Genomic DNA, 17,104 nt, shown 5'->3' on the forward strand with positions numbered 1-17,104 from the left:
TACCGAGAAACGGGGGACCTTTAGGGACGTCTTCTGGGAAATTCGCGCTAAAGTTCCGCTTTAAATATTTTAATAAACTCGTATTAAAGCCGTAAAAACACTTTGTGTCCCCATTTTTTCCCTGCGACACCCCACCGACGATTCAACCGCAAATTTTGGGAGCATGCTGTGGGTACGTGTATATTGAAGTACGTTTGCCGAGCTTTGTACAGAGGGTGTTTCATTATTCATAATGCTTTGTCCGGAACTCCAAGCGTCTGTTTTGGACACGTGCTGTTGTTTTTGATGGCTCGGTTCATAATACATATTTGTAGATACGAGTCTATTAAAGTTCAAACGAGTTTCTATGTGAAGTTTAGGTTTTGTTCTCACAGTCCTAAATAAACACTGCTTTACAAACTCGTATCAAATTAATTATTGCTACGGAACATTTCCTTTATTGTACCCGCGAGTATTTCAAAGTTTATTTGAATGTGTTTTCGGAATAAGGTAAGGAACGAAATGAAAGGAGAGTAGAGATTTGGTTTAGCCACAGGGTGATAACGTACGGTACGTTTATGATAATGACACACCGGTTGCATAATGTGATGGCGTGTCGGGACGATTTCCATGGATTTTTATATGCAAAATCTGCGTAGTGGGTGAATTTCACGCGTGCGCCATGTGCTGCGCCAGACTTCTTTAGATTTCATGTAGCTATACTTAGATGATTCATTTTATTTCCCCAGGATATACCTACTTAGTATATAGAGAGGAGTATATTTACCACCCAATATAGTTTCCATAATCATAATACTTTAAATTCTAAATGAAATAAGTTACCTTATTGTTGGCACCTTTGCGGTTACAAAAGGAATGGTTGTTGATTTTTTTCACATTCATAAGTGCTTGTTATACCTAGCCTAAATTGAACAAAGATATTTAGGCTTTGACTTTGACTAATACAGTCAGATGCTTGGAAACAATCGATCTGTCAATTTATTGTAAAAATGAACCCATATCGAAAATAAATACTGAGACATGGATGCACAGAAAAACCAGAAAAAGAGACCAGTGGTGGGAATCGAACCCAGGTCCTCAGCAATCTGTGCTGCGTGCTACCCCTACACCACCGCTGGACAGGAATCTAGACACGAATTTTTCCTATGCATGCATATCTCAGGTTGCTTATTTCTACTACGCTACTTAAGCAGCAGCACTAGCGACATCTATGTTTCGTCGAGAGAGGTCAAATTCTTTCGGAACTAACCGCTCACCCAGACAAGAGATGTCGCTACTAAGCAATCAAATTATGATTGCTTTTTCCAGTCTTTTTGTATTTTTTATTTCAACTAATTTTTTTACTTTTACGGGTATCCCGTCAAACCATGTCGATACCCGTAAAAGTAACAAATTTGGAGTTGAAATAAAAAATACTCCAAAAAACCAATCATAGTGTATAAATGAACCACAAATTCAATGACTTTTTATAGCTGTTTCCTGCAACTTGATGTCTAATTGATAAAATGACCTTTTGGTGAATCAGAGATATGTCAATACTGAAAGATTTTTAAATTAGTTCAGTACTTCCAAACCCCTATTCTTCCCTACTTACACACAATCAGAAATAACCTGTTTATTATACTAATCACACTACAGACAGATATACTCAAAATAACATATACGGCATTATTGTGAGTGTATCGAAAATTTAATTGCCCGCAGAGACAGGCTAGGCGAACAAGGGAAACATCCAACTGACAGCGAACAATGCTTTGAGGTCTCGCTTTGAGGCGACCACATGGAAATTGAAAGGATTAATAATCGAATTTTACACCGGTCTCCCTTAATCCTCGTCTGGACCCCATATGTCAGTTCTCTTATTGCGTACACCCTGTTTGAACAAAAGAAAGGTAGAAAATTGCAAAGTTGTTTAACCTAAGCGAAATTTTTCGGCGCTGCAGTTGTGTATGATAGAAATTATGCTTAATGCTTATTTCTAATCAAATTGGGAGCAATCCGATTAGATTAAGTGTTTTTAAATGACCTTTTCAGGATTCATTTTGAAGACTTGCGAGCCGATAACGAAATATGAAGGCGCTATTCATATGTCAGAATCCACATCTACGTGCTTTGTATCTGGATTGATCGTCGTGATTAGTACTTATTATAGTATAGTGTGTTTCAACTTACCTGGTTAAGTTCTGATCATCGCATAATTCGGTCAGCATTTCCTCCAAATCCGTCGACAGGGTGTTCAGTAACTGCAAACAAACGAAAGAAACCGTCATTATTAATGAATGAAATGATTGTATCTTATTAAAGGAAACTATAGTAAATACTACATTTAGAAAGCTGACTCAATGAATCAAGGACCCAAGAAAAATAAAAAACAGACAAACTTGCAAAAGGACATTTGTTAGAAATAGAAGACCATGCAGTCTGTAAAACTATACGTCGTCTAAATTTAACGATGCGATTTCTAGCAGCTTTTCAAACCTTCCAGCATTTATCCCAAACCTCGGATTCTTTCCTCCAACATTTATTCCCGTTAGAAATGCAATAGCAATCCTCCATAATCCCGATCGCTCAAACACGGCGTGATCGATTCATTCACCTATTCACCCCGGGAACATATTGGGAATGTCCGGGAAATGAGTTGAACCTTGTTCGGCGGAGCCGACATTAGGTATTTACTTCTAGTAAAAATACAGATGTTGGGAGTGACAAATCAATTTGCAATTTTTATTCTGTCTCCTGCTACGTTTGGTACGTATTTAATTAAGTCTTGTCCTGATTTTTATACAATAAATATACCTCATTTTGATATTAGGTACGACTCGCAACTTCATCTGTACTAGAAAGTAACAAATTTTAATTCCTTTTATCTTAAAGTTACTTGCTTGGTTTTTTCGAGGCAACACACACAGATCACAGAGTTTGTTATTTGGAATAATGTTATTTGTTTGTTATTTGATGCGATTGTCGGTTTGCAGATTCGAATCGCAGAAATCAATTGCAATGAAGTAAATAATAAATATTGAAATCATAATTGCCAAAATGAGATCTACCAGCATCTGCACAAATCCTGAAAAAAAAACTAGATTTAGTAATAAGCTTGACAGTTTCAAATATTTTACAGTCTATAATATAACCTAACCAACAAAAAGTTGAAAAACCCCAGACTTGTTCGATATGTCATAAACAGCTAAACCGATTTTGATATAACTTGTCTAAGAACCATCGCTAGAAAACCTGAATTCAAATAAAAAATTGCATTCAAATCGGTCCACCCACTTAAGAGTGCCACAGACAAACACACAGCAGACACACATATAGCGGTCAAACTTATAACACCCCTCTTTTTGCGGCGGGGGTTAAAACAGCTTAGGACTAAAGTGATATTTTTTCTCCAACAACTGCTCCTAAAACTCTAAAATCTTTGAAAAGTAAAACACAGATGCAGCTTCGTAATTTTAAAATAAGTTTTTCACGTATGTCGCCCCTGTGTCCCCACACAGATATTTGCTGAGTCCGCAAACGGGGTGGCAGTGTAAAAAAATCTCAAATAAAATCTTTTCGTGCACCCCTCGCGTTCTGCCGCCTCGCTTATTAGCACACGCCACTGGCAACACTAGTGCATAGTTGACAAAACTGTCAGGGGCAATGTCGGCAACCCTTTTAATGTGTTGACATATATGAAGGCTTTTTTGAGAAGGCAAAAGAGATTTCTAACAGATTGCGCAAACTTTTTGATAAATTTTGATTTCTTGGCTTACGTATTTTATTTTTGGAAACGAGTTTTTCCTTTGGATTATTTGCGCTGTCGTTTGTTACATTATATTTTCAGATCAAGATTTGTCTTTCACATTTTAACGTTTTACTAAAAATTGCATCTGATTAGCGAAGTACCTACAGTATAATTTTAATGTAAGATATCTCCGTAACAAGGATGTTCAAATAATCACGGGCAAAATAAAGACCAAACCAAAATACGTACGCAATTCATTTTTTTTACAACCTTTATTAAAATATAAAATACCAGGTGAATTATCTTATCTGTCACCCGCATATCAATGAAGCCTTTATACGATCTAGTAACATTTATTGCATCAGGAGCTCAAAGCATTGACAGAAAGGCTTACAGAATGGCGAATACTCCACCGACAAGATAAATATATAATGATACTTCAGCTAGTTACACTTAATACATTAAAATCATTTATAACAAGCACCTAAATAAAGATAACTTAATTATAATCAGTTCACGATGTCATCGTTCATCGAATTCCTCGACTAGGCTTTGTTGCCGGTCATCGACCTTAGAGGTGTACACAAACCGTTACCATGGAAATGACAACAAAAACATCAGAAATACGCATCGCCTGAATTTTATTCCGTAGCATTAAGGACTACTTTGACGTTGACTACTTTGCTCTACTTTGGAATTTTAAAAGTAGGTTATACGTTATTTAATTTTAGGTAGTTATCAGTTTGTCGTGTTCATTTATAAAAGGAGTATATATTATTATGTTTAGTAATCTTGATCATGAAGTTAACATATTTAGCTTTTTGTTTTTGGTTAATATGCACATCTTTAGTACTTACAAGTCTCACAACATGACGAGGTGAAGGAGGAGTAATTGTTGGCTGGCAACAGTATCTAGCTAGACTATGAGTAAAGATTAGAGCCAGTATTTAAATAATCGTGATTTCAAATAGAACTATCAAACTCACATAATCATCTCACTTTTGCATAGAATCTAGCATCCTTGTCTTGTTTATTCTTCCAACTCATTGCAGTTCCTCGTCTATCCCCGATCGTGACCCATAAACGTCATCAAGTCTTTCTCAACTCGCTTTGGTCTTCTCTACGAATAATAATACGAATAAGAAATTATTATTCGAAGTCTTCTGCACTGTAGAACTATCCCGATAGTCATCTCCAGATTTGTCGAAATCTGAGAGTAAGCGAGAGCGCTCCCGAACGCAATGTCGCCATCTCTTTCTACCCTCATCCTATAGCGGTTACAGAAAAAAGTGGTGAAAACTATTGCGATCCTCAGTAAATACGTTAGGCAACACGGCCTCTGGTCAGACCAGCGCTTTGGCCTACGTCCTTTATCAGGCGTAAGGGAGATATGGAAATTCTAATATCACACGGCAGGTAAAGGCTGACCAGGAATATAAAAAACCTGACGCAAGGGCAGCACTTCTACGTTTTATATTGCGACATTCTTTACACTTACTATACGATACATACCAGTCATATTGACAATGGTGTCGGTGATGTTATTTAAAGAAATATTTTCTAATCCCACAGACTTTTTCTATGAAAATTACTTTTATACAATGTGAATTATTTTCCTTCCAAGGCTATGGATAATCTTCGGCATTTTAGCGCACAAAAACACAAAATAACACTTTAAAATACCACGCGCAAACAACGTTAAACTTTGACAGCAATAGACAGATGACCTTTGAATTTAGTGTTATCAGTGCAAGTTCTATTGGTTTTCCAAGGGTTTTCCGCAATATGGCGAGGTTTTTACCCGACTGCGAAGAAGGAGGGTTATGTGTTTGACGCTCAAAAATTCTCACCTAATGGGTCCCGACTGTTAAACTTTAAGTTAGCTACTTAACAAAGTTCTAGCCCACTAGACTTGTTTTCTTCTTTTGAGTATTTTCTAACGCAGTCGGGTTTTTTGATTGTTTTATTTCATTAGTAATTCTGGTCAACCTTTAGGTTTTAGTACATTTTTATCATCACTGTAAATTACTAGCAAATAACTGCAAGAGCAATTCGCTCCATCCCAATTAAGTTAGCAATAAAATAGATTACCGCCGCGCGTCAAGCTCATTGTCCCCGAAAAGGAACGTTGTGCAAAATATACTTTTTATGAACTACTAAAACGGAGGGAAAAAAGCACCGGGAATCGACGTAAAGTTAACGAGCTCCGTCTAATTGTTTGGAAGTGTCCCGGCGGGAAGGTTGACGCGGGACTTACATTTCTTTTCACCGTTTTAATGTTATGAGATGATATTTCATTTTACAGTATACACACCAGGTGAAGAAGCTACAATAGCAGTACATTCGTTAAATTTTAAGAACAGTGTGGGAATTTATTTTTTATTTGCAGTTATTAATAGTGACGAGTAATTTTATATTGGGTCGTTGAAATCCCCTTTGATTTGAAATTTATGTTATTTTTATTACCTATTTGGTGTTGTAGCAGCAATAGAAATACGTTTTAGCTCTCTATCTATTACGGCTTTCAGATACAGACCTGAGACTGATAGTAAGACATACATACGTAAACAAGTAATATTTTCTCTCACCTTAAGCATTTTCATTTGGACCACTTGGTCTGAAGGGAGATTACTATTACACTATTTCTGCAAATATCCAAGACTATTATATTATTCATCTGTAGTCCCAAATAATACTGCAGTATGCAAATTCGGACATTAAACTGCGTCCCAGGAGCGCCGGGCGACACCCTCTCCCCGGCTTATGAATAATGCGTTTCGTTACAGCAGAGTATCATTTTATACCCAAAACAAATAAAAACCTCTACAAAATCGAAAGTGGTAGAAGGCCGGTCGAAAATAGCAAGACTGTCGGAATTGTTGAAGATGTTGACAGATGTATTGCGGCGAATAATACGTGTAAAGAATGGAAAAAGCTTTGCATCCACTGAAGTTGTGCGAGGCTGTCCAACTAAGAAAAGAAAAATTAAACCAATGTTATGGTTAGTAATTAAGTGCAAGTAATTAATCCGGATAATATCAGCACAATTTTGGCCAAGTATTTTTGCCTGACAGGTTAATTACGGTCATGGTATCATACGGTGTAATGGGTAGAGACTTTTAAACGCGTGATGCTTGAAGATAAACTACAAGTTGTGGATAATTACTCAACTTAGTGCCCAATTTCAGTAGTAGTTTGCACGGCTAGTATGTCACACTCATAATAATGTATAAAAAGGTCAATATTCTTTTCGTTGCGTTGTCTGACCACTCTGAAAGCGGAGCTGAGTGGCGGCCATTTTGGCTGGTAGGAATAGGCATGGATGTGTATATTTCAGAGTTTCTCTATGTGTATCTATTTTATCAGCCAATAAACCATTCTTATACCAATAAAAAAAATGTGATGCCATTGTTTGTTCTTTCGGTGTAACTAATATTTAAGTAGAGAAAAATTAAAAATGCTGCTATGCCCCATACAAAAAACGCTTATTTTAAGTAAAAATATAAAATTTAGTTCATATTTTCTTAGAGTTCAAGATTAAGTTCATTCATCCCTAAATTACGAAGAGTTTTTTCGAAACAATCCGGCGATACGTAAAAGTTTCAGCAATAATCCATCATCCTAATTCTATTTATATTCTCAGTTACCGGAATCATGATTTTTCTTCTTTTATTCTTCACGCGAGAATATAAGATATTCTATTCGTAGCGTTGAATGAACGTCATTACTTTACACATTTAAGAGAACAAGGAACAGTGGAAACTGATCAATTCAAGAACACGTGAAGTGAAGCACGTAATGATTAATCTTCGGATTTGACAATTTAATTAAGCGTTCTCCTTGTCGATGGACACAATAAAACAGATCGCAGAAGAAAATTAACGACGTCTGCGAGTGCACAACAAAAAGAGTTAAAATTGCAAATAGGAAACAGATAAAAGAAGCAATCCGATAACAGCACAAGACAAACGACTTCGCTTCTTGACAATCGTTTTGTAAGCAAAATTAATTATGAGCATTTGTTTAGGATATGGATTTAGAAACATTTAAATTATGTTCCATTGTAAATAAATTTGATGAATAAATAACAATACTAATTTAAATAACAGATGTCAAATTAAAGACAATAACAAAAATGTAACAAGAATAAATAATGTCAGTCAAAACAAAATTTAAAACTTACAATACAATTTAAATCACAGTTAAACAATCTACATTGTTAATACAACCAAAAACTAAAAATTTGGTTCTTTAATTGATGTGAAAAAGGTTATATCTTAGCCTAACCAGAAATCAAGTACCTACTTAACAGCACATTTTTATTTTGTTCGAGTTTCAACCTGCCTCTGTAAATTTCTCGTTTATTTGTCTGTCTGGATTTTTCTTCTGCTTCCGCAGTGAGCATAGAAATAAACTGACAGGCATCGTCGGTCTGCGGCACTGAAAATTGGAAACAACTAATAGGTAACTTCAGAGCATTGTTTACAGCGGTGCAAATGAAGAAAGTTCTGCATTGATGCCTGTCGCAGGGGGATTTTGAATCCGGAAAACAAGGGGAGTTATTAGGGTTCCCTGTTCAGATAAACCCTTTTAAATCATCAATATTTTACTAAATGACAAACAATCGTAAGATTGATTGTTCGAAGTAAATGACATTGGTGCTTACGTTTTATCGTTTAAAATTAAATAAATTATTTGGCATAACAGTCAAATCAGCACAGCTATACTATCTCAGGCATTATTGTATTTTACTATGTTTTTATGCAATTAGACCTAAAATATACTATTTTTGACTCCAGCGTTTCTTGTTCTAGCCAATTTGATAAGCAAATGACCTTACCTGACAATTGTTAGCTCATAGCGAATTTGTTTGCGTTGGCTAATATTCGACTGGGTTATAACACCGCATTGGGTTAAGTTCAGGCAATCAGCAATAAAACTAATGTAGTGTATTTTCGTATTGTATAGTTTTCATACTTAACTCGTGGGTATTATTATGAAATTTTACAGTAAAAGTAAGATCTCACAGCATAACTAAAGTCCATAAGTCGCTGCTTCGTATAAATAAACCGTCACTAATTGTAAAAAATCGTAGATCAAAATCAGTATTTTTTCCGAGTGAACTTTACGAATATTATTCATGGGTTAATTTTGTTCACAAATTGATTTAAGATACGAGATTTTTTCAGTGATGAAATGTTTTTCATAGAATTTTTTGTTCGCTTTTATACGAGTTTGACTTGCGCCGCTTGACCAATTTTTCTTACCCAACTGAATTTTATGCCTGCTCACGCCTCTTCTAAAGGCTCTACCTACAGAACCCAAGTTCTATAAAGCGATTTGTGCTTGTCCTACTTTTTCTTACAGGCAATGTAGAGCCACGTCTGATTTGCTACGGTATTTGTTATTTTCCCCATTGATTCTAGCTCCATTGTTTATTCACCTTATTTCTCGTTAACAATGCCTCAGGCAGACAGAATTTTTAATTAAACAACTTACAAAGAAACTTACGCGATAGTTAGCTAGTTTATTCTATTTATTCCGATATTTTAAAAGTTCTTTTAAACTCGCATTGCAGTACATGTAATATATACCCTACTATTATACCAACTTTAATATTATTTAAACTCTACTGACACATGATTAAAGCATCCAAAAATTAAACTTTGGACGAGTTTGTGTTTGTAACTCCTTCATAAATAAAACGGCTGGACAGATTTCAATCAAATTTGACATGTAGATAGCTCGACCTCTAGAATAACCCATAGGCTATATTTTATTCCGACATTCCTACTGTTCCATGTTAAACCCCAAGATCTCAACCCATTTTTCGTAACCGAAACTAAATCTGTGACGAAATCTAACCCTGACTGAAGTAGGTACATATACTTAAACAAGTTAATATGGGTATCTATTCTTATTAATATTATTAACGCGAAAATAACTCTGTATATTTTTGTGTCTATCTGCATCCGTCTATCCGTTATCTTTACACGCACCGATTTAGTTGAAATTAGATATTTAGATAGTTTGAGACCCTGAAATGATATAGGATAGTTTTTATACCACAATATTGCATAACTCCCGTGGAATTACTAGTATATAATAACTAGTATAGAACACATGTCTACTCACGTAGATACGGTAGGGAGTAGGAAACTAGGAACGCACGGCGCCGCTTTGCGGTGGTCTCGGAAATTGGACGGCGCCGCGGCGGCACACACTACAAACAAACTTCAATCTGAAACCTTTTGTTTATGTCCGCCTGGTACTTTTGTTTGAACTGCGATTAAAATTTTAGATTTTCAGGTGAATTTTTCTATTCCTATGGTTGAAGATAGGTGGCAAGTGATACGATACAATAACCCTTTATCGTCCTCCACAAACAGTAAGCGATACAGAAAACAGGTAAAGAGAAAAGAGATAGAGAGAGAGAGAGAGAGAGAGATATTCTAAACCTAAGCTACGTTTTTTGGAACATATACCTAGTTGTGAAATATGTTCGAAATTAGTGAATTGTCCGTCGTTTGGCCTGTGTTTCAAAAGCGCATATAGAGATCGTCTATTTGTTTATAGCTTGTATTGCACTATCTAGTGTAGTAGAAGTCTGCTTGTCTGCTTGAAATCTAATATTATATTATACATGTGAAAATATGTGTGTCTGTCTATTCTGTTACCTCTTCACCCTAAAATCGCTGAATAGGTTTAAAAGAACTTTGGTATGAAGATATTTTTAAGACCCCTATGAAAGGACATTTTCATAGACAGAGTCGCGAGCAACAGCTAGTAGGTATAACTCTGCAAAATTTTTGAACTTGCAAATCAATTATACGTAGAATACTCCTTAATTTACAAAGCTCACTAATTCCTTTGATAATAATTTTAACGAGCTAATGGAATTCGCGATTTCCTCTAAAACAACGCTAATGAAGTGACTCCTGAACATCGAATGAAGACGAAGACCTCAAATCGCCAAACAAGAATAATTAGAGTTTCCGATCCCTGCACTGCTGTTTACTTAGAAAACGTTCAAGGGATTTGGCGACCCCTGCTAATGGGCAATTTCCATGATTTCATCGCCAACTTTTAATGATCCTTTTGTGAACTGGGACGCTTCTAGTCCTTAAATTCATTGGATTTATGAGTTTGGCCCCTAAATGTTGACTTGACAAACTTGAAACATGCTCTCACTAACTTTTCGGCGCTAATATATCAAGTGGGCAAACTTTTGACTTATTTCGAAAGTCTTTTATTTTGGTACTTGCTACACTCATAAGGCTATAAGCTAGTGGATGTACTCTTAAGTGCTCGCACCTAAGTGTAATGTGTCATTTTTAACCGGCTTCAAAAAAAGAGGAGGCTATCAATACAGTTAAATTTTTTCATGTTTGTATATTTTTGTTTGATTGACGAAAGGAAAAGTATGTGTCTAATATTTTCTGATACTTAGGGGCCGTCTCCGTCTATTGGAACAAAACAAATAGAGACTTATCCGTTTTTTTATCCGTCAGATAAATTTAATCGATGGATGGTCAACCAGGGCGCTAATCTAACCGGTAGAACCAATAGAAAAATATTTTTTTACCCAGGAAACTACCCAATTATTTTAAACATTTTCTTTACGCCCCATTACTTGCAGTAAATTTACTCAGAGGCACAACATTTGGCCCACTCTACATACAAAGTTACCTATTACTGCATACACTTTTGAGGGCCAGATTTTTACCCGCTCAGTATAAAATAATGCAACTTTTAAAATAATATTATTGAATGGATCGCAAACCCTTTTTTTGTCGTTTATTAATCGTAAAAGTTATCTCAGCCTCGATTCGGTTGAACTCCTACGAGTTAATATTATGATCTTTTCTCTATCGCGCGTGTGTTGCTGTTTACATTTAACAGGCGCTTAAACGTAAAAGCCCAAGTCAGTCAATGTAGGAAGAAGACCTAGTTGAGCAGCGATATTACACGTTGCCTTAGATACAGGCTACTTTAGTAACCTAGTTTAGGCATTTTATTGCAAACTAGCATTAGAGTAAGAAGGTACTTCCGATGTAGTTGGCATAGACATACAGGCGCATAACTAATAAAGATGAGATGAGCCATCAGTTAAGTTTTAGATATAAAATGAACCTAACCTAGATTAAATAAAAGTGCCACTATCATTCATTATGCAGGTGTAGACGACGCGATGTTTATGTAAATGTTTGTTAATATTTTACTACATTAAGTTAGTTTTAAAATTTAATATTGTCATGCGACGATGAATTTGTTGGTTTTCTTTTACGCCTTCCTTTTTTATTAATAAACTAGCTGGCCCCGCAAACTTCGTTCTGCCTTAAAATCAATTTATATTGTGTTACCTTATTAGCCATGTACTTTTTTTTATAGTGAGGAATCAATGCGAGCACGCAAGCGAGGGAGCAAGCATGCATGCAAGCCAGTATGCAAGTAACCATGCACGCATGCGAGCATGCAAGCAAGCATGCAACCAAGTATGCAAGCAAGTATGTATGCAAGTAACAATGCATGCAAGCGAGCACGCAATGAAGCATGTATTCAAGCAAGCATGCAAGCAAGCATGCAAGCAAGCATGCAAGCAAGCATGCACGCTAGCGAACATGGAGGCATGTTACCAAGCATGCATGCAAGCAAGCTTGGAAGCAGGCATGCAAGCATGCAAGCAAGCATGCAAGAAAGCATGCACGCTAGCGAACATGGAAGCATGTAACCAAGCAAGCATGCACGCTAGCGAACATGGAAGCATGTAACCAAGCATGCATGCAAGCAAGCATGCACGCTAGCGAACATGGAAGCATGTAACCAATCATGCAAGCAGGCATGCAAGAATGCAAGCAAGCATGCAAGCAAGCATGCACGCTAGCGAACATGGAGGCATGTTACCAAGCATGCAAGCAGGCAAGCAAGCATGCAAGCAAGCATGCACGCTAGCGAACATGGAGGCATGTTACCAAGCATGCATGCAAGCAAGCATGCAAGAAAGCATGCACGCTAGCGAACATGGAAGCATGTAACCAAGCATGCAAGCAAGCATGCAAGAATGCAAGCAAGCATGCACGCTAGCGAACATGGAAGCGTGTAACCAAGCTTGCATGCTAGCAAGCATGCAAGCCAGCATGCAAGAAAGCAAGCAAGCGAGTATGCAAGCAAGCAAGCAAGCATGCAAGCTGGCATGCAAGCAAGCATGCAAGAAAGCAAGCAAGCGAGTATGCAAGCAAGCAAGCAAGCATGCAAGCGAGCATGGAAGCAAGCAAGTCTACAGAAATCTAGGCTATCTACACTAAATATAATGATGTAGAAAACTTATCTGTTATAATTAAATTCTGGTGATGATGCCGCATATGATGAAATTATTAATTTTCACTACCTAATATATCAGAACAGATTTTTTTGGGTACTTTAAATATATATAATATATATATTAATTTCACCAATGGTATTAATTTCACTTTGCCATTTGCGCAACACAATCCAGCGGCTTCATTTTTGTACTTCAATGCCTTACAATGTGGGCAAACTGAGTTCATAGATCCAATAGCAACGCATTGCTAGGCACTGTAGTCAATTGTAACATTGTAATTTAAAGCAGCTCGATTGAAACTTACAACATTATTAGCTGCATTCAGCTCATTACGCTCTGCACGGGTTTGTGCTATCCGAATCCTTTCAATTTCATTTCGCTCTTGACGTTGCTGGGCTGTTCGATTACTCTGATAATTAGCTTGGTTTGTAGCATTTCGAGTTCTTCGACCCAAATTGCTTCGCCCTCGTCTTATAGGTGGCATGAGTCATCATGTCAGCCGAAAGACGTCCACTGCTGGACATAGGCCTCCCCCAAGGCTCTCCACTCAGACCGGTCTTGTGCTTTCCGCATCCACCGCGATCCCGCGATCTTAACCAAGTCGTCGCTCCATCTTGTTGGAGGCCTACCGACAGCTCGTCTCCCGGTCCGCGGATGCGGTGGCATGAGTATAAATAGATTAAATCAAAACACAAAATAAATCAACCAGTCAATGTAAATTGAGGAACGTAAACAAATTTGTTTTTAAATAATTTATTGAATCAGGCGTTACTTTGCGGAGGTCCATATCAATGAACTAAAATAATTTCCTTGCTCACCCGCGACCTTACGATAGCTAAGCTTATGCAAAATATGCGTGTTCATGCAGTTCCTCCACCTCCACACTGTAAGAACACACACAAATCACACAAACCCATCCATCACCACCACCACACTACACTCGTAAGGTCGCGGGTGAGCAAGGAAATTATTTTAGTTCATTTAAATTTGTTTTTGTTATTATTTAGTAGGTAGTATTAAGGTACTCGTCATAAAACTCATTTACTCGGCAATCTTCGTTCCACTTTAAACCAAAAAAGTAGTGTACGAAAAAAAATGGAAGAAAACGTCCCTATTTCAGACACTATAGGTCCAAACATCTTCCAGCCAAGCAAGCAAGCATGCAAATGCAAAATAAGGGGATTAATAAAACAAAACGCCTAAATAAAATTGAGTAGCAAACATTTGCATCACTCCGCATTTTACTAAAACCCACAGGTGATGCATTAATTACCGCACTTCCATACTCGCATTTTCTTTTTCCCAGCAATTTTTCCAGTTTTTCTCTTCATAAAAACCTTCCCTAGACTTTAACGATGATATGAAAAAAAAAAATAGCTGAATTGGTCCAGCCGTTCTCGAGTTTTGCGCTTAGCAACACATTTTACGATTCATTTTTATTTATATAGATATATTAAAAAATTTGGTGGGTATGCGCAGGCTAAAAACGACACATTGTCGGTACTTGAGTATATGTGGACGATTTTTTCGCGAACGCTAAGCTGCAACTGCTCACACGCACAAAGTTTTTTCCATTTTTACGTATTTACGAGTTTTATTCGACCCATCCCCTACAGTAGGTACCTACTAATTGTTTTTTTTTATTTGGATGTGCAAATGACGACGACGTCTCTGTACCATTTTACGCAGTACTTGGTAAAAACCTCCTTTTTGTTATTAAGTAGTTTAAAGCCAAAGCTTTCTTAACCAAAGTTTGACTGTGTGCCAACTAGCCTTTTACCGCTGGTCCTCTCGCGTTAACCAGAACATCTGTATCTTGCCGTCCCACTTTTACATCTGGCATTTGAATCGAAACTTCGGGATTTGAAATACCTACCTAATTCCGGTGGGAATTGACAAGAATTTCAACACGGTCACTGGCACTGCACAAAAACACCCGTGCCAAATTGCATGAACCTAGACTGAGCGGTTGAGATTTCGGTACAGTCAAGTCCAAAGACAGTACGGCCAAAGTTACAAAAATATGGTAACTTTGCCCGTGTCGATATCTTTGCACTTGGCTGTACCTATTTTATCCCGATACCGTGGCAATATCGGGATAAAAATAAGTCTGTGTTATTCTCACACAGTCAACCACTTCACTGTGTGTTTTCAATCACACAGATCAATAGGATAAGTTTAACTATTTTCTTCTCACTGAATTTCAATTGGAACCTGGCAAATGTCACAAAATGATCGTCCAGTCAGCCGTCAATGCGGCTGCGGCAGAGGATGATCGAAATGAAGTGGCATGGAATGAAGTGGTTCTCATGTACCGACCACTATGTACCTACTAGTAATACATTATTTACATACATGTTGCGCCATGCCTGTCCTCATGCCACGCAGTAAAGAAGACAGAGGAGTGGCTTAGAAAATTATCTTAATATTTAGTCTCAAAATTCTATTTGATCAATCAAAGCAGTTCAATTTTTAAATTTGATTGATGTAACACAGGCATTTTAATTTGCATTTGCACTGAGAGTCTTTGTTAGCTAGACCTCGCAGAAAAATAATTACGATTATTACGCATTTATACTAAAAGGTAGGTAGTATAAATGCGAAAGTGATAAAGTGGTAAGTATTTATACTCACTGTCACTGTCTACAAACCCTGAAAGTGCCGTGCCTTCTTATTTCTTTTTTAAAAGAAACCTCCATTTTGGAAAACTTTACAAGAAGTTTAGAAGTCTGATCAAAACTGGTTAAGTACTAGTGGCATGCCACCGTAACAAGTCAAGTAATATCAAGGGTTGTGTACTAGGTATGACTACGAGACGTCGTATCGGAAGACACCTAAAAAACACCCTCTTTGGATTGCTTAATGAAAACTCACTCCACGTTTTACTACCGGTAGGTACTGTAGGTAAGGCAGAAGTACCGTTTGTGGCCACTGTACCGTTAATGGCCATTTATTGTTAAAATATACGTTTGAAATAAATTCATAGTAATAAAATTACAAACTTTATTCGTTTTAGTATAAACTTTTGAAAACTCACTAAACATATTGTTTTAATACAATAACTTTTTATTTATTACTTCAAATGTCAAAAACCGGTACAAAACCGGTACTTACTTCTACCCTAACTCACACATACATGCTACGGTTTATGCATACGAATGGAGTAAGTACATACCTACAGTTACATACAGCATCTGTCCTTGGATATCCAAGCCGTTGTTTAACATGACATCTCCGTAAACTTCCGTGCTGCGCGCACGTAATGGACAGAGTATTATCAGCACATGTCTATCGGCCACTGGTCGCAGCCGGAAATGGAAATGTCAAGCGCATGCCCGTGGCTTATGAGAAAAATTACACGACATGTGATCAACGATCTGTCGATCAATTTGTACACCTGATTGTCAAATACATATGCGTGTAAAAAATACATGAGACACTATAATCTTACTAATACTTTTCTACTAATATTATAAATACGAAAGTTTGTGAGTATGTGTGTGTGCCTGCGTATGTTTGTTACTCCTTCACGCTATATATAGCGGCTGGACGGATTTGGATGTAATTTGATATGTAGATAGGTAGACGTCTGGAATAACATACATAATAGCCTACAGTCGATGAAACTGAATCACGTACCATGGTGGAACCTTTGTATCATTAATCTCATGTTTACATCCCATTTATCTGCCAAAGAAATCATAGCAAAATTTATTAAGCAAAGGTTCCACCCTGGCACGTGATCCAGTTTCATCGACTCTACATACCTCGATAAAAGTCTACCTACCGATAACACATACTATATTTTCGTTAAATTTTTAAGGATAAAATTACCTATAAGTACCAACTTACAGCAACGGATCAATACGGTATTTGACTATTTTGTATGTTTTATAAATTAAAACTACACAATGCCTGTTATCGAATAGAAAATCAATTTTAAGCTACCTTTACAAATAACAAAGTTATAAAGGTTTGAAATTCAAGATTAGACAGAGAAAATACATACTGGCATGTGACGTCCCACGCCGGTACCGCCATACTTGCTGCAT

The 17,104-nt window shown here is 37.0% G+C and overlaps 1 protein-coding gene across 1 annotated transcript in view; it reads right to left on the bottom strand.

Moving 5' to 3' along the window:
• Positions 1-17,104, bottom strand: part of spri (Src homology 2 domain-containing protein sprint) — a 269,173-nt gene that overhangs the window by 221,071 nt on the left and 30,998 nt on the right. Inside the window, exon 3 of the mRNA XM_074089995.1 lies at positions 2,173-2,243. Coding sequence (XP_073946096.1) covers positions 2,173-2,243 — 71 coding nt within the window. The remainder of the gene's footprint in view (positions 1-2,172; positions 2,244-17,104) is intronic.

This window comes from Choristoneura fumiferana, chromosome 7 (assembly GCF_025370935.1).
Source record: "Choristoneura fumiferana chromosome 7, NRCan_CFum_1, whole genome shotgun sequence".
In the NCBI taxonomy this organism is placed as follows: Eukaryota; Metazoa; Arthropoda; class Insecta; order Lepidoptera; family Tortricidae; genus Choristoneura; species Choristoneura fumiferana.